The sequence below is a fragment of the Haliotis rubra genome, unplaced genomic scaffold, assembly GCF_003918875.1.
Source record: "Haliotis rubra isolate DU_JTF1 unplaced genomic scaffold, ASM391887v1 Scf52, whole genome shotgun sequence".
In the NCBI taxonomy this organism is placed as follows: Eukaryota; Metazoa; Mollusca; class Gastropoda; order Lepetellida; family Haliotidae; genus Haliotis; species Haliotis rubra.
Window position 1 is genome coordinate 2788858 of NW_025767213.1, and position 21448 is coordinate 2810305.

The 21448-nt window shown below is 37.8% G+C and overlaps 1 protein-coding gene across 2 annotated transcripts in view; it reads left to right on the forward strand.

Annotated features, from left to right (window-relative positions):
• Nucleotides 1-21448, forward strand: part of LOC124292524 (cytosolic carboxypeptidase 6-like) — a 135060-nt gene that overhangs the window by 102703 nt on the left and 10909 nt on the right. For both annotated transcript variants that reach the window (XM_046729643.1, XM_046729644.1), the window contains exon 10: nt 19272-19384. In XM_046729643.1, the coding sequence (XP_046585599.1) occupies nt 19272-19384 (113 nt within the window). The remainder of the gene's footprint in view (nt 1-19271; nt 19385-21448) is intronic.

Below are 21448 nucleotides of genomic sequence, written 5' to 3' on the forward strand. Positions count from 1 at the left end.
GTGCTTCTGTACTCATGTCCGTGAAAACCATGTGTGGTGGACAATTAGTGATGGATAATAACACTTGTTAAACTGCCAGACACGGTTTGTTTTAGAGGAAAATCACCTTTACATTTAGCTTTTGGAAAAAAAAATAGTCCAACAGAAAAAGGGATAATGATGATATTTTTTCGTTGGATGGGATTTTTTAGAACAGATTCCTTTGAGTTTTTGCTGTGCCTTCCAAGGAAGAAGTTTCTTTTCAAGTGTTGTCAACCTGCAAACAGACCTATATGTAAGGTTAAAGTAATAGAAATAATGTTGATTTTTGTGCAATCTGTTAGCCTCATCTGTTAGCTGTTCACTGATTTATATAATGGACAAAATAAGTTAGGGATATTGGTATTATTATGACTGATATTCTATCAGTGTGTCAATGAATAAATAGATCACTATTCATAATTTCAAAAATAACTATTTTTGTCCAGTATATATTGAATTTGAAACAACGCCAGTCAAATATATATACAAGAAACATTAAGCAAATGTAAACATTGATTTTCAGAGGTATCAGTCTAGCTTTCCTTTACCAAAGACTACTGTCCTGGCTGTCATGAAAATATTTGGGAACGAAACCCTGGTTAGATGTGTGAGATTGTGAGCTCACAAGGGTTAGTCTCTGGGGTCCACTCACTGCTCATGTATTGTTTCATTATCAGCTTTTATGGTTATTGGATTCTCGGCTGCTTTCTAAGACAAGCGTGACACTGGAAGTGAACATGTAAATTCATTTCTCGCTTGTCGTAATCTGATGTCTATTGATGTAATGTCACTCATACCCTTGTCCCTATGACTGAAGACTTTCACCAACAGTGTCTTGTATCAATGTATCGATACAATGTGTGCCCTGGCTTGTGTGGATACAAGCGGTATTATTAGGCTTTGACATTTTTTTCTTAAGTAATGTTTATCAAAGTATTTCAATATTGGTCACAATAGTATTTCTGTGTAGTCATACACTTTGAGACTTCAAATACAGTGCGGATCAAATGGGTATGAATTGCTGTACATAATTAGTAAAAGTACATACGATTTTTCAGTCAGTACTTGAATACTCATAATTTTAGTAAATAGTGGCCTGATCTTTCCCGATGTAAGATAACAGTTTATTTTTGAATTGATATAAAATTTAAAGGTTGATGAAGCTGAGACTGACTAAAAATATCTGTATGATGACAAAATACTATGGAGGATCATACTCTACTTACATTTGCAGTGATCATTTGCTGGATAATGGTGTTAGAACCTAAGCTGAGTTGATTGTCTATACAAACTTGTCATAGATACATCTCCCGCTGTCATATTCTGCTCAGACTTACGCTGGAATCTATTTCAAGTTCCCTCGATCTGTTATATCCGATCATCTTTGATATGCGATATTTAAAGATCAAATAGTTCAAAGTAATTTGCCCTGTCTATTGTTTCAAGTGAGGTCGTTTGAAGAATAGCTGACTTATATTTCTGATGCCTGCAGGATGCTGAGGAAAATCCTGATAAGTTCGGATCACTTTGTGTGATGCTGGGAGTAACTATTATATCAAGAGTTTCATTAGGATGCAGCCTGTTTTTCTGTTATATATTTCATTCATGACCTCCTCTGCAAACAGAGAAGAGCTGTTTACATAAAATGGGTTGTTAATGTACCGCAACATATGTGAAATATTCATATCAATAGTCGTCTATTGCAAGCAATACCAGTTGTACCTTCAAAGGGCAGGGGCTGCCATAGCCTTACACGTGTAGTGAAATGTGTGCACATCTATTTTATGGAGAAATGCATTATCTTTGAACTTATTAGCAATTCCAGGAGACTGACATTTAAGTAAGCCGTTATGATGAAAAAGAAGTTGATATTGTGAGCATCTAGGAGATTGGATTGATGACAAAATGACTGTAATTTCCCTTGTAATGATTAAATCCCCTTTAATATACAAGTATGGTGTATTAATAATCTATCACACGTTTATTAGAAACACAACATATACAACATTCAGCATAGCAGTTTTTGTGTGATAGGAACAATACATTGGAAACTTTGTGGGTTTGTTTGCTTCAAAAATTAATTAACACAGAATTAAAAATTGGAGCTGTCAAAAGTTTTTTCAGGCTTTTAAGAATTTTCATTGAAGCCACTAACCTGAGAAGGCATTTTTATAATGATACGTACTGTTTTCATCAGTGTGTATTTTTCCTGATTGATGCAATAAAATAAATAAGAATTCATTTAAAATGTCAATGATAATTGTTTGTTTGTGATGGTTCATTATTGGTCATAATAAATTCACACTTTTACTATAGTAGCTGATCTATTCAGTGTACAAAGGGAAACATTTGCTCATATTGCAGCCTCATTTGAAGACCTCTCAGACTGCCATGTTAAAGTCAAAGGGAGAGAACCCAGGTTGACATTTAGTAGGTTAACAGTGCAAGGGTGTTTTGTGCCTCTGGGTGGCAGGGTTTCGGTGACACTTGACGGTGAATACATTTGGGGGATTATGATGATATGGTAATCTTCACAACTCTGACTTTCTAACAATGTTTTTCGTCTTTCCATGACAAAAATGTAATTTCCCGTGCAATGTGTGACAGTTAGGAAGCTTTATGTGTTCTATTGTTTGGTCGCTAGTCATCAATATTACAGTGAAACCAGTCTGCAGGTAGTCTGTAGAACTGGGTAGATGAGGCGTAGATGAATTTGTTCTGCAGAATTGTCTCTGATTCTGATAGCTGCTTTTTGTATTTAGAAACCCAAATGCTCAATTTAGATAGCCATGAAGATTTGTGTTATAATTGGTGTTCAACAACCCATGCTTGGCGTAAGACTGACAGGATCAGGTGGTCAGGTTGACACATGTCATCATATCCCATTTGCATAGATCAGTACTCATGCCATCACTCACTAGATTGTCTGGTCCAGACTCTATTATTTACAGACTGGTGCTATATAGCAGGACTATTGGTGAGTGCGGATTGAAGCAACAAACAAACAAAGCTCTGTTTAGATCATTTGTCAGTGAATCCATACTCATCTTTCAATTTTCGATGGAAAACATCTACATCCTTTATCGTTTCTTTGTACATTAGGCTGATGTTGTGGTTCAATTTTAACATTGTTAAATCTGAAATTGTCATTAAAAAGTTTTTGATACTGAAAAAAATGGAGTTTAGATAACCAATGGCTGATATTAGAAACAACGATGAAACCGGTCGTAGTACAATGACACACCCATGTGTGATTTCCCGGATAAATAAGTCACCCCCAAACCCATGCTAGGTATAGGTTCATCCTTAGTGACGTCTTTGTCATCATCTTCATAATGTCAACGTCATCATTAGTGTTGGTTTACAATGCACCTTATTTGAAGGTCTGTTGGCTTGACAGGACCTTGGTGGCACTACGATGTCAGATGAGGCACGGCAATTCTCTGTGTATGGTTGCACCCCTTAGGCACACCAGTCACCTATGACCAGGGTTTGAATCCCACATTTGCCCTGATTGTTTCTAGGTCGGCACCATACCTGCACCAACGGGTCTCACCAAAGTGGGAGGCGTCACAAACCTGCAGCAGTTCGGGCTCTGATCACATATCATGCCATTATATAATCGAAGCGCTGTTGTGTTATCCCCACTCACTCACTCACTCACATGCTCGCTACTGATTTATGTGATCAACATAAGGTTTTCATTAAGCCATCAACCATGTTTCGATGCTGACATCAGCAGTTTCAGTGACTGATAAAGTTGAGACACGTCCCCCACAAGTCACATCAGAAAAGACTTTCGGAGAAATAGAATATGCAATCTGTGTTAATAATCCTCGGATCTTCATCCTTACCTTAAAATATCTGATGGTAAATATTTCTGTTGACCCAGCGTGCATGATTAAAGTAACTACTGAAAGGTGTTGTGGAAGGTTGTGTGTACTGCCCACTGATCTAGCAGCCATGGAGACAGTAGTTCCTTTGATACAAAAGCTCAGTGTGTGCTGGTAATCTTGACTCTTGGCATATTGATCAGAAAAAAGGGAAGAGGCATTTTAGTACCATGTCAGAAATATTTTTCATCTTGAAAACAAAAGATAATAGATCACAGAATTACATAGTGTATTTGCTTCAAGATGGTCTACGTCAGCACTTCATGGTAATGGAGGGATGACGTATTATAACTGGTAACCATGGCTTCAGCAGTTGTGTATTGCACTGGGATTTGAAAACAGCACAGTAATTGTAGATTGTGTTTTTTAAATGTGTATAATAATTGATCGGGGACTTTTTAGAGGTCATAAGAAAATTATTGACAGTTTGTGAATCATTCCATATTGTTATGCAACTTCTGTGAAAAAAGTCGGCCGCTGATGCATCAGTTGAAGACGGGAAGATTAATAACATCAATTTATTTATTTTCAAATGTCACTTCCAAAATTTATGATTCCTGTAATAATCTGATCTTTTGATGGTGGAAATTTTTTAAGTGTTTTCCACTCTATTCAATCAAGATTGCCATTATTGTTGATTAAAATCACATTTGAAAAAAATTAATGCACAAAATTGATGCCTCCCTTAGACCTGCCAGGAATTCCGCGTAATTTCTTTTGAGAAAAACCAACAGAAGAAACTTCTACTCCGTATCGAACAACTTAAATGGATTTTGATTAAAATCATTGGAAATGTACTCTGGCATGCATCATATCATGTTATGCTTCCACTGTATCAAATGGTTTGCATTTTGACAAGAAAACTGTTGCTTTGGCCAATACTGGCACCATGCTCTCAAAACTGGAGGTTTCTGATAACACAGGGTTGGTGTGACAGCTCCGAAATCCAGGACAATCATTCTACAGACGCTGTGTGTCCTTCCTTCACCAAGGGTTAATTGAAAGTGATAACTCACCGACAATTTGCATCTAGATTTAATGCATAATGCAAAGATATGAACATGGGATTTTGAAAACGAGGATACTGCTAGTTGAGGTTGGCGTACGATGTAGAATTATGAATTTAGCTTGTTGCATGGAGCTTCCTGTATGCAAATATTGAATCAAGCCTGCATTAGCAAGATGTTATATTTCATAGCAAGTCACTTATGATTAGAGTTAAGAGAACAATCAGGCCAGCTTGGTACCATTTATGATCAATCAGCTGATTGAAATTGACATTGCCATGGTGATGTCCTCATTGCCTTTATCTGGACTCTTTAGTTCCACCTGGAACGATATTCAGTCGGAGACAGAGTTCTTCTGCTCCCAAATTAACTAAAAGAGCAGCGTTGTAGATTTCCATAAAAGCCATTGGAGTATTTCCATAATTACAACTAACCTATGAAATCAGTGCCGTAAACACTGTCATTGGGGTGAATGGATGACTAAATGTATCTATCTCAACTGGTTAATAGTTACCGTTATTCCGGCGCTAGGATTCCTGGTATTCCCACAGCAGTGATTGTCTGTTTGTGAGATAAGTGTTCAGGGCTATTGACAGTTGTCATAAATGTTCCCCACAATTGACATTACTTTGGAAGTGAAATGTCTTTTCAATAGGGAAATATACGCTGAAATTGACAACGTGTCAAAACCCATTTCAGTTGTCTCATGTCAGTGTCATATATGTCTTGTTTCTGGTTTCATAGGCAGAGCATGTTTAAAATCTGTCACATTTTTAACAATACTCTTGTGTAGATGGATGAATAAATTTTGATCAAAGTACAGTTGATCATTTTGGGTAAAGAAATGGTTGAAAATTGTCCTCAATGGGTGAAATAAATGTTTTGTCTTAATATCAGTGCTTGAAAAGTGTTTTCTCTAGGTTTACCCATAAGAATATCATTGACACCCAACGTCCATGCAAGTGCATGAATACTGCATTTGTGCTCACAGATTCACACGTGGAGACTTGCCAATCACTGATTTAAACCCATCATCCTCATGGCCCAGAGAAATCCAACACTTGTTCAACAAAATTACGCTGTAATGAGTTTTTGCAAGTCTACAGTCCGCTAAAAGCATTAGGATGTCTTATATACACAGATGTAAGAAGCTTTTGAAAGCATTTCTCCCCTTATATCTCTGAGGAATTGTAATGGTTAGCAAAAGTTGTCAAGTGGGGGGTTGCTGATGAGTGGGTCGGGACGTGGGAGTTACATTATTGACCCCTATGAAGAATTCATATTGTGATCTGTGCAAATGATGCCTGTTTGATATTTCGGCAAGGGTTTAGTGTGTCCCGAGCCAAATGTCTGGATCTTTTGTCTCAAGGGAGGTAACTCAACCCCCTCCATCACATCATCGGATATCCCTAAGTGCTTCTTTTCTCTTTAAGCTTCATTGTCAGAATTGTTCTGGTAATTGATGAAATCTGTAGGGTTTTGAAATTAACGAGCTAATACACTTATATTCCATTGGCACTGCTGTGTCAGGCTGCAATGCATTTGAGCCCGGTTCGTTTGACGTATTGTTAATAACGCCCGTTATTGATTCAGTCTTTGTGTGCTCGCTGAATTATATTTGCTTGGTTTTAGTGTTAGGTAACGGACTTCAATAGCAGTTTTTAGATTCTGGCCCCAATATTTCATTGTTAAGTGATGTCGTTATTGTCAGACAAAAGGGTTGATTACCACCTGTCAAATTACGACATTGATGAGATACATGTGGCATGCTTGTTGATTTCCAAGTTACTTAACATGCTGTGGTTGTGAATGGGGACAGTTGGTTTATATGAGTGTTCTATCAGCTTGCTTCATTAGGCAAACACTAAATGTCCGTTAACACTTGGTTGTTAGCTGAACTCTTGGCTGAAGTTACATGTAATGCTGAAGCAGACATATCCAGCTCGGATCAAGTCTTCATTGAAACAGCTGTTCCGTTTAACAGAAATTATGGATGGTGGCTTAGAGTTTTATAATCCTTGAATTATTCATTTTAAAATATGATTGTTATGTTTGTGTTTTATGTAACAAGAATGTAGATTATATTGTTGCTTCTGATGCTACACATATACTGGTAATCAAAAGTTCAGGTACATAGCTGACTTTATCAGGCTCATCACTAAAGCATCTTGGTGATTTTGATAGTGGTTGTTTCTGTGTACATGATAATAAAAGAATCACATATTGGATCATAACCTGCCCTGATTTATGAAGGTATACTGAATTGTTCACCATTTTGGAAAAACAACATTGAATATTGTAAGTACCTCATGACCCTAGTCATTGATATCTGCAAGCTGAAATATGTCCAGGTGGTATCTACAAATATATACACACACATATATATGTATGTGTAATTATTCCAGGCCATTGTCATGGCAACATATGGCAATACAGAGAAATAGGTTATTGTTGGAAGCAAGGTCACACATACCACATTTCACTGCCGTCATCCTCTGGGTGCTGTGCATGTTTGGCTGAGTCATTAATTGGGTAGTGTGCACACACACCTATACCCCCACACTCCATTCTCCCGACACCCCAGCATTCCAACTACATACTTACTTTCATGCATTCAAACTCTTGAACGCCCCTGCACCCTTACACCCATATACCCCTACACCCATATACCTCTACACCCTTACACCCATATACCCCTACACCCTTACACCCATATACCCCTATACCCCTATACCCCTACACCCCTACACCCCCTCACCCCATCACCCAGATTCCTTACCACCAAACAACCCTACTTCCAAATGCTGCCACTGCCTAAGGCACCTTCAGCAAAAGAAAAGGATGTTTTGGTCCTTGCTCTGGAGTCAAACAGTTTGAACAGACCGGAAAACCGAGGAGCATGATTGCTCTTGACCACGTGAGAAACGATTGATTCAGTCGCACTTGAGTTTAGACTTCAGTTGTGTTCAGGTTTTGCTTGGGTTAAGGTCTGACTTGAGTTTAGACGTCAGTTGAGTTTAGGTGTAGCTTGAGTTCAGGTGTTACTTCAGTTAGGTGACAGCTCGTCACGATTCGTACCATTAGCTCATCCAAGTAGGGTGTAGATAGATTGTTAGATAGAATTTGATAGTTCATCGAAGTTCCATAGCTTGCTGCTAAAAGTGCTAGATAGTAGAAAACAGAAGTTAAGCTAGAGCTACATAGATATTAGTGTAGATAATAGAATTTGAAGGTATTACATTAAGTTACTTACCCCATTAGCATTTGTCATGAGATTCATGTTTAGCAGACGTACAGATAAGCTGCGTATCTGCGTAAATTATGCAAATATTTATGTGAAAACTCAATTCCTATTAAGTCTATTGCGTACAAGTATGCTGGAATTTTGTAAATACTCTTACATGCGTACACAAAAACAATGTCAAATCTTAGCTTGCATACCGGTGGCAAGATAAAATAACTGAGGTATATTGAGAGGTTCTATTTCAGGACATGAACTTGACAACTTGCAGTCTTTCTTATAGTTTCTCATATTACAGATCAAATATAAATAACAAACACTAATATTTAAACTTTATTATATTTCTAAAATTAATGGAAAATGGCAAAATACCGAATTGAGTTTGAGTAAGGTGAGTACAATTTATTTGGTTACTCAAAGGAAAATGAGGATACCCAATTGAGATGAACATAAGCGAGTATGACCCAAAAAAGTTATCTGTAGCTCTGGTTTAGTTCCCCATTTGCTATTGTTTGAATTATTTGATCAGTTTAACCAAGAGACTTACGTTTAGTTCCCCAAATAGCACATTTCGCTACTTCATATTTAGTTAGTTTAGTTTTCAATTCCACTGCACAATAGTCCTGATTACCTGTGTTTGTGGTTTAACTAAAGTGCTGAATTGCTTTGACTAGCATCACTTTAGTTTTACAGCTGAGGTGGACTATACTGAAGTACTGTTCAAAGTAGCATCCAACCCAACTCACAGCTACTTGTTCCTATACTGTAATGTATGTATGAACTCGAACCTGTAAGTGGATTGTCGTCTAACTGTTGGACCTTACAAGCTGTCAGTTGTGTTTACACGTATGTATATCATCTTAATGATATTTTCCGAGCATGTGTACTTGACAAATATGTTTTCAAATGTTTCATGGTGAACTTTGGTCATCAAATTATCTTCACAAGTTCTCAGTGGAGTTCATGTAATTGTACAAATTATGCCTTTATTGATATAGTTCCTCATCTGTTGTTATATATGAAGTCTTTCTTTCAGAGTGATTTGTTTTGAAAGCAGTATGGGTTAAACTTTATTTTTCTTAAAATGTCACATTTTGTGACAGATGATAGATAAGGCGGTTGCAATTCAATGGCGGGGTGAGGTGAAATTGGGTTCACTGGCATATTTGAGGAATCAAATCATATCCCTTCCATCACTTTTATAAAAGGAGTGTTGTACTTGAATTAGGGTGTTATTTATTGAAGCGAGAATATGCAGAAACCAATATATCTAAGACAGGCAGGGAAATGTACTTTGACTCTATGTTATTACTGGTTGTCAACTCTGTTGACATGGTTACAACAGATGAAGAGTTATTTAGGTATTATTTCACTACAGATAAGAAAAATACATCTACTAATGACTTGTTATGTTAATCGTTACCCAATACTCGTATTCAGTACCCAATATTTATGATATGTATTAAGGCTGTAACGATTCACTTGCATATTCGGTGAATCGAACCATAGCTCTTCATGAATTCAATTCATTATTCGTGGTCACCAGAACCGAATATTAACGAATATTTACGATTGTTTTAAGATAGCAAGTTTTACTTGAACCCATATGTCCTTTTCCAAAGTGAGAAATGAAAGAATGGTACATGTACTAGCATTGCAGTAGTGCAAGTCATGTTAGTTTGCCAAGACTGCACATAGTACTGTCGATTATAACTATTACATACCAAATTTGAGTGTCATGAGATCACTGGTTATTGCTGTGACAAATCGAACTGTCAACATGGGCGTTCCATATTGTACATCAATCACTTAACTACAATATTGTGTTCGTGAATAATTATTTGTATTCGTTACCTAATATTGATGATATGTATCATATTCGCCTCATACTGGATTAGTTGCAGCACTAATGATAGTATGTTTATCAAGCTAGCATCAATACTGAGATGTCGCAAAGACAGGATAGAGAAGTTGATATCCACAGGCCATCCTTGACTTCTGTGATACTCCTGTCTCTAAATGCCTCTTAAACGTGTGCTGGTTGTTTTGTATTGGGTGAAGTACAGAAAGCCACACTATCTGTTTGACTAGCTCACAGCTGGTAACATTCTACAAATCAGGTATCCTTCGTGAGAAGTCAGTTTCTGCTTCAGTATTTACTTGAGTGAACCAATATGAGTCCATCACAGCTGGAGAGCTTCTTCACGTCTTAGAGCTGTGCTGGATTTACCAACCAGAAGAAATAAATACTGGATTTGTGTTTGGTTGTATTATTTATGAGGATACATGTTTGTAGAAAGATGATCTGCAGAAGAATCAATGCACAGAGTGCCTAAGCAAATATACATTATATATAGCTCAACATGTTACACAAGACTTGACGCTGTTCATCATCAATAGTCTCTAGCCATGCTGTACGAGATGTCAGTTACCATGATTAATGGCTCTTTGAATAGTATTTCACTTACATATTGTTGTTGGGAGAAAGCCTGAAAGCTCTTTTGCGAAACCCATGAGAACTGGTTTGGTGCTGACAAACCTATAAGCATGATAAGGGTAATTCTTGGATTTGGAAACATGATTACTGGTATAAGTGAGTGGTAGAAATACTGCACAGCAACTTGCTGTGTTTAAATGATTGGCCCACCCTTGATCTCGTATTAGACTGAGACCATGCATCAAGCCAGTATTGACAAGAAAAATATTTTTGTCTTTGGTAAAAATTTCAAAGAAGACTCAGCAGGTGCTTGCCATCTTCCAAGACGTTTTGGGTACTGGTGGCCAAATAAAACTAGGTGCTGATATGGGATGTGTGGAGTTCCCTCCTAAGTCAGGATCTGCTAAAGGTATCTCAAAATGCTTGCTGAAGTGCTGGATTATGAGCCCTCTTCGTCAAGCTCCATAACCATCATTAGATGGACATTGCTTCAGACATGACAGCTGACATACATGTAACACAACTGAAATTATGTTCAAAGCAGTGTTAATGAGTTATAAGACAAGATAGCTGGAGTCATGTCATACAGTCACATATCAGCACGTTTATCACAGTACAATCCATGAAGCAGGGTGGGGATTCCTGGTTAGAACAGATCCCTTGCATCCTATACTTGCTGTAAGAGGAAGCCTAGTACAGCTTGGTTAGGAATCCTGGTTAGAACAGATCCCTTGCATCCTATACTTGCTGTAAGAGGAATCCTAGTACAGCCTGGTTAGGAATCCTGGTTAGAACAGATCCCTTGCATCCTATACTTGCTGTAAGAGGAAGTTTAGTACAGCCTGGTTAGGAATCCTGGTTAGAACAGATCCCTTGCATCCTATACTTGCTGTAAGAAGAAGCCTAGTACAGCCTGGTTAGGAATCCTGGTTAGAACAGATCCCTTGCATCCTATACTTGCTGTAAGAAGAATCCTAGTACAGCCTGGTTAGGAATCCTGGTTAGAATAGATCCCCTGCAACCTATACTTGCTGTAAGAGGAAGCCTAGTACAGCCTGGTTAGGAATCCTGGTTAGAACAGATCCCCTGCAACCTATACTTGCTGTAAGAAGAAGCCTAATACAGCCTGGTTAGGAATCCTGGTTAGAATAGATCCCCTGCCATCTATACTTGCTGTAAGAGGAAGCCTAGTACAGCCTGGTTAGGAATCCTGGTTAGAATAGATCCCCAGCAACTTGTGGTTGTGGAAAGAGACAGCTAAATGGATTGGGTGGCCCTGGCTGATTGCATGTCTTCATACCACAGTGGCATGGATCATTGCTCATGATTAACCCCGGAACTGTCAGGTACTGATTAACCCCTGAACTGTCAGGTACTGATTAACCCCGGAACTGTCAGGTACTGATTAACCAGTTAAGGCTGCCATCATACAGCTTGAATAGTGCTAAACCCACCGTCAAGCAGCAAGCACTGTTCCAGCAACCTTGTGTTTATTCAAATACAGGGACTTGATCCAATTGGACAATGTTGTACTTTCTTTTTGTATGTGAAGACCTTTCTCAAATTCCAATGCAAATGCTTTAAAAAGCCTTGACAGTGACCTGGACATGTTACTCACTTCACAATACTCCATTAGTATTCGGTATAATGTTTGACCGACACTGCCGTAGTGATCAGTGTTAATATTCCACTTTATGTGATGGTGTGGTGCATGTGTACCAGACAAGGAGGCCCTTGGGCTGAAGGCAGCTCCAGTGTTCTAACTGAGTAGTGGTCCTCATCACATCACTACATTACCAGGATTAACAGCTCATGAACATGATTTATAGTCCTCGTAGATGACAGCAAAAAAATATATTAATGTTCTTCAGTTGAATGGGATTTTTTTCAGTTGCTGTTGTATTTGTCATGTGTTCCAATATATTTTGCTAATTTGCTTTAAATCAGAAATATAGTTTCCTTTGGATAGATTTTTTTTGTCAAATACTTGCTTCTTCTATGGTAGTGGAAGATGAGAAAACAATAAATATCAGCCTTGAATAAATGCCTACATGTCCAAATGCCAAGTCTGTAGGGACAGTGATGAATATCATGGAACTGAATCATTTCTAAACACAGTCTCAGTAATCCCCAGCCTCCTCTCTAAGTGACGATTTGCTTGATGGCATAGCTAGATAAACAGAAATTTATCAAATGCTTTTGGAATATATTTTTTTTCCAATTCCCAGGATCATTGTTATCAGTCACGCTGTATGAACCTTGGCCAAATGCAGCGATACTTTCTCCCAGGAAAACTGTAAACTGTATTGAATTATTAGAGCAGTGTTGAGTTTGTTACAAATTGTCTATTAAGCTGTGTGATTCATTCCACTGACACATGCTTGGAGGATTCACATGATTTGTATGTCTGAGTCGCTTGTCATAAATGGTAGAAATTCAATAAACCACATTCCAATGACTGAATATTTGAGTTACTTCAAAAGAATTTACAGAAGATTATTTGTGGAAGGGATTCAGCTGAGTGGTTTGCCATCCTAATGATGATTATGCTTTCCTGTTACACCAATGCTGGGCTGATAGACCTTCAATCAAGAGCATTTGCTGGTCCCGACTCTCATATAAGAGATGAAATTTTGGTCATTTCCACGGTTTTACCATTGAATGTCTAAGGCTGTGTCTGAGATGGGAAATATTTTATTTATCATTATTGTAAGGTGATATTTGATAGGGACATGAAATGTCAAAATATTCTGACTAGCTTCTACTCCAGACAGTGAGATTGCCTAGTCATTTGACTAGGGTCAGGTTCCTGCAGACTATATTGTAGAACTGGAGACAGGATGGATTTGCCCAGTATTGACCCCGCACTGAAGGAACAGCAAGGAATTGAGGCTTCTAGATGTGCTTGGATTATGCCGCTGTGGAATACTGTATGTTCTGGAAATCTCTATCATGTTTGATATTACAGATAATAATAGAATGCAATAGTCTAAAAAATGTTTAATAATAAAGTCAAATTTTGTTACTGTTGTACAAGTACTTCAGTTTTATATATTTATTTTATTTATTTATTTATTTATTTATTTATTTATTTATTTATTTATTTATTTATTTATTTATTTATTTATTTATTTATTTATTTATTTATTTATTTATTTATTTCATGGGTTGTAATATGTTGTAGATAATATGGGTTGTAATTTGTTGTTTATTTATTATGTAGTCATTTGTAGTGTACTAGATGGCTGGTCATTTGTTGTATATATTTAATAGATGGTAGTTTGTTGCATATTGAATGAGTGGTCATTTATTAATACTAAGTGCATGGTAATATGTTCTATACTAAGTGGGTGGTTTAATGTTGTGTCTAAATGAGTGATAATTAAGAAATACAGTTCGCTCTAGCGACTGGCGACGTAATGCAAAAGTGCACATTATCATCTGATAAAGTACTGTCGGCGCCTTTGATCTTTCACCGAAGCATCTTAGAATATGTTGTAAATTCAACTAGTAATATGTTGGGTACTAAGTATAAGAAGAATGGTAAGAACCATTACGTTATATCATGGTGTGTCAATGAAGTAGGGAAAACCATCAGTAACTTTGGATAAACCCATGAGCATGAACAAGCTGCCTACAAAGTCTCTGCTTGACATCATCATAGGGGATGCTCAGTGAATTGCATCTCTTTAGATTATGAACCAATCGATGGGTCTCTCTACAGCAGATTTCTTAAGATTTCAAACATGTAGAACAAAATAATAATCTTCAAAGTATCTGCTTCCTTAAGAGGAGCACAGTGGCTAAGTAGTGCTGTAATGTACATAGAGTTGCTTCCCTTAGTTATATCAGGATTGTACTTTTCATACTGACTGTGGTTCGTGGTGTGAAAGGTTCAAAACCATAGTTTCACCACAAGTCATTGTCTTGTGGTGCCGAGCTGTCTTCTTTCAGCTGATATATTATGATATTAACTTGATTAAACGACAAACAAAATAACGTCAATCTCATTCACTTACCCATCACCACAACCACTGATGTTATGCACTGGTGAATTTGCTATTCATTATTTTTTATTTTATTTTTTTCTCTCTCCTTGCCTCCTGTTGTCACTGCTGGTAAATATTTTCACATAACATGATCGCCAGTGTAAGTGGAGCTGCTACAAGTGTACAGGCAACATGTTGGTAGTGAAGAGTTGAGCTTCTATTCATATATGCAGACCTATTGAACCTACATCAGCAGTTGGTGGTGAGTCATAGGCAGATCAATTCCTGGAAACTCGCCTCGTGTGTATGTGTCACTATTGTGACTGGATCGCAGCAATCACACACAAACATCACAATGTCAGCAGGGGGGCCATCTTGTTTTTCCGCAGCCCTTTTCAGATTTAAACCTGGAGTCAGAGTTAAGACAACAATAGGTATAAAATTAAGCAAATACAGTGTTGGTAAGAAGCTAAAATATTAATTTATAACTGATTTTATGAAATGTTACAAGAAAGAGTTTTATTGCTTTTACATAAGAACAAAGGAAATCAGCGGAACCGTAAACCATGCAATAAAAACTATGTAACAGCTTACTGCAATTTTACATCATTTCAACTGTACTTGCTACGTCTTAGCCAACACTGAACAATTAGTTTGACGAACTGGTAAAATATTCTTGATGTGAAATGTTTAAAAAAATAAAAATCCTTAAAATGGAAGATACAACTTTATGGATAACAACTTCTTGTTTATTGCATAGAGCGATGTTTCGTGTAAGTTTTTAAACCGTTATCAAGCTGAAAGATGTTACAAAAACATACAAATGTTTATTTCTTGCAGAAAATAGAAAAATGTGGTTATCACTTGTGAGTGTGTTAAGAATAAGGGGTGGTGGGGTAGCCTAATGGTTAAAGCGTTGGCTCGTCACACCGAAGACCCGGGTTCGAATCCCCACATGGGTACAATGTGTGAAGCCCATTTCTGGTGTCCCCTGCCGTGATGTTGCTGGAATATTGCTAAAAGCGGCGTAAAACCAAACTCAGTCAGTCAGTCAGTGTTAAGAATAAACTTGGTACTTAGTGAGTCTTGATAGAAAAGGTCAGCACTATGTTTGTAAACACTGTACATTGTACCTACCTGACCGTCCTTATTTGCATATTTGCAAAATGACCCCGATTGATATGTTTTTCCCTGGTTTTATCCAGTCAAGAAACCTCCCTATTATATAATTATGTCTCCCCCTGAAGGGTCGGGGAGACAGATTGTTTTTGGTTGAGTTTCCATCGGCGTTGGCGTTGGCATTCCCATTGTTTCCGGAACATAACTCTGAAACTTCTGAACAATCTTCACCAAATTTGGTATACTGCCTCTCCATATCATGTAGATGTGCGTTTTGGGGGTTGAACTTTTCTTTCAATTATATTTTTTTCTGTTTCAATTATTTTTTTCTGTTGAGGTCTCAACGTTGAATTGGGGGAAGGGGGAGACATCTGTTTTTATGAGTAAAAACACTTTCTAGTTTATATAGATGTCCCTTGTCCATTCCTTGAAAACAACCAGAATAAGATGTAATGTATGTTAAGGTCACACTCTATAATTGATTATTCCATTTTCACATGAACTTGACAATTGGAGCCTGTACTATATTTGGAGATGTACTTTATTTATGAGTGTAATTGACTGTTTAGAAACGAACTCATTTTCTGTTACAGAGAAAAGTCATATAAGGAAATTTGAGATAAGTGTTTAATAAAAACAATTTCTAAAAGCGAAAGTGAAAAATCGAGAAATGAGTGAATTATCAAGTGATGTATCCTGTGCTACACTTTAAACTGACAGTTTATGAAGCAAATATATTGAAATTACTAATGTGTTAATCTTCCATTAAAATGTTGATAGGAGCTCATTTTACGATAATGTTCTGAAGCACTTTCCAGGGCTGTTATTTTATCATCATCTTTCCTAATGGGCATTTTGTCCCCAATATTTGGGAAAACATCAAGAGTGACAGTTTAGTAATGTTAAATATTCATGAAGTATTGTAGATTGAAATGCTGCCATGTTGTATCGTGCTGAGCCCAGCTGGTAGGCTTCATTTAAATAATGGCATTGTTGGGGCTGTTTGCTTTACCAACTCACCAGAATGTCAATAATCGGCACTTCATACATCATATTGTGTTTTTTTAGTTGATATGATGTTGGATATGCAATAAGAGCGGGGGTGGGGAGCAGGGGAGAATGTTATTTCAAATCCTTAAGGTATTGATGCTTATTGTGCGAAGTGAAGTTAAAAAACTGTAATGCCAAATTCTATGTTAGTTTTTTGGGTTGCATTTACGTGAAATGGTATGATAACCACTTTATTACTTAATTTGTGTTTGTATGATGGGGGAATAAAGGAGTAGTAAAAGAATATGGAATCATTAACTTTAAAATTAGCTTTGTTTATATATACGAATATACTTTTTCAAATTCTTTTTTTTTTTTTTTTTCGTTATTTTTTTGTTTGAAATGTTTCATTACGGCAAAACTGTATTTGGATACAATGTGGGACAGCTGTATTGGTAGTCTAAGGGAGATAACTCTGTGGTACGTTTGTCTGGAACAATTCAGCTGTTTAATGCTGGTCTTAACCAGAATGTGGATGGTGCTGGACACAAAGCAGCTCCTGTGTTACTGGGACTTCCATCCTGTCTCACACTGAACACATCACATGGGCTGTGTCCTCATACAGCAGACATTGGGTTTAAATATGCATCACCCAGCAGTTAATGGGTAGCAGGAGAATGTTACGTGACTGTTAGCATTCTAGAGACTTATATTTCTAAGAATGAAATTCAAGCACACACTGATTAAAAACTGGAGTAGTAATAGTGCAGTGGCATGAGTACACACTTGGTGATTGGTACTGGACACAAAAATGGAATTATTATTATTGCTGTTGTCTGTTGATCCTTGTTGTTTATGTTGTTCATCATTGTGAAAGGAAGGCATTACACGGCATGTATTACACAGGAGGTATTACACGGAAGGTATTACACGGGAGGTAGAGGTATCCCACGGAAGGTATTCCACGGAAGGTATTACACGGCATGATCAAACAATCCACATGTTAGGGTGGCATGCCTTGCTGGATTTATACTGTTACGTAGCTTCTGGTGTTTTTAGGGGTATACTATTATGTTTAGTTAATACCTTCTGACAATGTTTATTACATTGAGTCAATGATACCAAAGACAATATGACAGACTTATTATATGGTCTCTGATGATACATTACAAAATAAGTGTTCATGGCAGACAAATAAAAATGTACTTGTGCACACATAGTGTACAGTTTGATTCACAAAGTACACCTGGGCATACAGATATTAAACTGGGTATTAGCAGTCTTGATGAAAGGGAAGACCAAACAAATAATCTGATTGAGCTCAGATGAAATGGACGCCATTGTTTAGATAGACTGAGCTTGTCTAAAAGGCAAACATTTCACTAATACATTTTTATGCATCAAAATTTCATCTTGTGGGATTAATTGAATTACAAAGAGCACTGCTAAATGTCTTAATGAGTCCTGATGCAGCTCATGTAAGACATCAGGGAGGTGGGGTTGCTTGTAGTTAAAGCATTTGCGCGTCACGCCAAAGACCCGGTTTCAATTCCCCACATGTCAATGTGTGAAGCCCATTTGTGGTGTCCCCGCCATGATATTGCTGGAATATTGCTAAAAGTGGCATAAAACTATACTCACTCACTTACTAATTTTAAACATCAGTCATCTATATTTTGACAAGGTCACACATATATGATGTATAGAATATGGTGAAAGTGGTAGTCCACAAGGAAATGGCTCTGTTCTTGTTCCATGGTACTTGGTGGCAGACTGATGGTAAATTAAACTCTGATTTATGGTCCCTGCAATAGGACAATTGTTTGTTTTAGGGGAATCATATTTCACTCCAATTTGTGGCCACCAGAACAATGTTTGATTGCAGTGTTTCTGTTTGACGCTGGAGAGCTGAGATTGAGGAGACAGAGTATGCTGTTTATATCCCCAGATTATGAGTTTTGGACACTTTAGTACATCCGTTGTGTTCTCGTTAATCCCATTAACAATTGTAAAACATGTCACTAACTTATAAAAGACAACTTTATTTTGAACACAAGTCATCATCTGAATGTTTACAATGTCTCTCTGACGCAACCCATCTGGTTATAGCACAAGTAAACAATGCCATCGGAAAATGTATGACGTCCGAAAACATATAATCTGGCAATAATTGTCTGGCAAATGTTTAGTTTTGTATGGTCTAGTTTGCTATTGGAGCAATATTTAATGGAATTATGTCCATTCCCTTGAATGTATGAGATCAACTTGCCACTTTGTTACTCTGTTGATGTGTGGTGTTTTCATTACACAGTAAATAGCTTCTTCTAATGCTGGATGAAAGTAGGACAAAAGCATTAAAAAAACTCTAGAATGGAAGTCCAACAACATTGCTGTATATTTAGTCTCACTAACCTGTGACTAACCCAGGTACCTTGTATCTTGTATGAAGGGGCATCATGGGATATCGTGCTACATGTACCTAATACATGTGATACATATAACTATAGTTGGATCTGTTTTTACATAAAATCTTCTGTGTTAAACTGTGGTTGATGTAAAGTTGTTGTGTTGCAGGACTCTGGGTGGGTGTATGGACGAGAACGCCCACTGTTACACCCTGGAGGTGTCGTTCTTCAGCTACCAGACCAGCACCACTGGGCAAGCCATGCCGTACACAGAGGAGGGCTGTATCCTTCACGACGGGGGCAGGGAGGGTAGCTTCATCCATTGTCACCCAGCTGTAGATATAGTTCATGGAGGATGAGTACTTCACGAATAGTCTAGTCTGGACATTCCTTTTAGTTTCAAAAGGCTTCCACACTAACCAGCGGCATCTTCTTCTATGGGAGTAATGTATGGAAGACTAACCCCCCAATACTGTATGCTTGTCAGAACAGCTATGACTGAAGATCAGGTGGTCTTCTATAGGAGTAATGTATGGAAGACTAACCCCTCAATACTGTATGCTTGTCAGAACAGCTATGACTGAAGATCAGGTGGTCTTCTATAGGAGTAATGTATGGAAGACTAACCCCTCAATACTGTATGCTTGTCAGAACAGCTATGACTGAAGATCAGGTGGTCTTCTATAGGAGTAATGTATGGAAGACTAACCCCTCAATACTGTATGCTTGTCAGAACAGCTATGACTGAAGATCAGGTGGTCTTCTATAGGAGTAATGTATGGAAGACTAACCCCTCAATACTGTATGCTTGTCAGAACAGCTATGACTGAAGATCAAGGTGGTCTTCTATAGGAGTAATGTATGGAAGACTAACCCCTCAATACTGTATGCTTGTCAGAACAGCTATGACTGAAGATCAAGTGGTCTTCTATAGGAGTAATGTATGGAAGACTAACCCCTCAATACTGTATGCTTGTCAGAACAGCTATGACTGAAGATCAAGTGGTCTTCTATAGGAGTAATGTATGGAAGACTAACCCCTCAATACTGTATGCTTGTCAGAACAGCTATGACTGAAGATCAGGTGGTCTTCTATAGGAGTAATGTATGGAAGACTAACCCTCAATACTGTATGCTTGTCAGAACAGCTATGACTGAAGATCAGGTGGTCTTCTATAGGAGTAATGTATGGAAGACTAACCCCTCAATACTGTATGCTTGTCAGAACAGCTATGACTGAAGATCAGGTGGTCTTCTATAGGAGTAATGTATGGAAGACTAACCCCTCAATACTGTATGCTTGTCAGAACAGCTATGACTGAAGATCAGTGGTCTTCTATAGGAGTAATGTATGGAAGACTAACCCCTCAATACTGTATGCTTGTCAGAACAGCTATGACTGAAGATCAGGTGGTCTTCTATAGGAGTAATGTATGGAAGACTAACCCCTCAATACTGTATGCTTGTCAGAACAGCTATGACTGACTGAAGATCAAGTGGTCTTCTATAGGAGTAATGTATGGAAGACTAACCCCTCAATACTGTATGCTTGTCAGAACAGCTATGACTGAAGATCAAGTGGTCTTCTATAGGAGTAATGTATGGAAGACTAACCCCTCAATACTGTATGCTTGTCAGAACAGCTATGACTGAAGATCAAGTGGTCTTCTATAGGAGTAATGTATGGAAGACTAACCCCTCAATACTGTATGCTTGTCAGAACAGCTATGACTGAAGATCAAGTGGTCTTCTATAGGAGTAATGTATGGAAGACTAACCCCTCAATACTGTATGCTTGTCAGAACAGCTATGACTGAAGATCAGGTGGTCTTCTATAGGAGTAATGTATGGAAGACTAACCCCTCAATACTGTATGCTTGTCAGAACAGCTATGACTGAAGATCAAGTGGTCTTCTATAGGAGTAATGTATGGAAGACTAACCCCTCAATACTGTATGCTTGTCAGAACAGCTATGACTGAAGATCAGGTGGTCTTCTATAGGAGTAATGTATGGAAGACTAACCCCTCAATACTGTATGCTTGTCAGAACAGCTATGACTGAAGATCAAGTGGTCTTCTATAGGAGTAATGTATGGAAGACTAACCCCTCAATACTGTATGCTTGTCAGAACAGCTATGACTGAAGATCAAGTGGTCTTCTATAGGAGTAATGTATGGAAGACTAACCCCTCAATACTGTATGCTTGTCAGAACAGCTATGACTGAAGATCAGGTGGTCTTCTATAGGAGTAATGTATGGAAGACTAACCCCTCAATACTGTATGCTTGTCAGAACAGCTATGACTGAAGATCAGGTGGTCTTCTATAGGAGTAATGTATGGAAG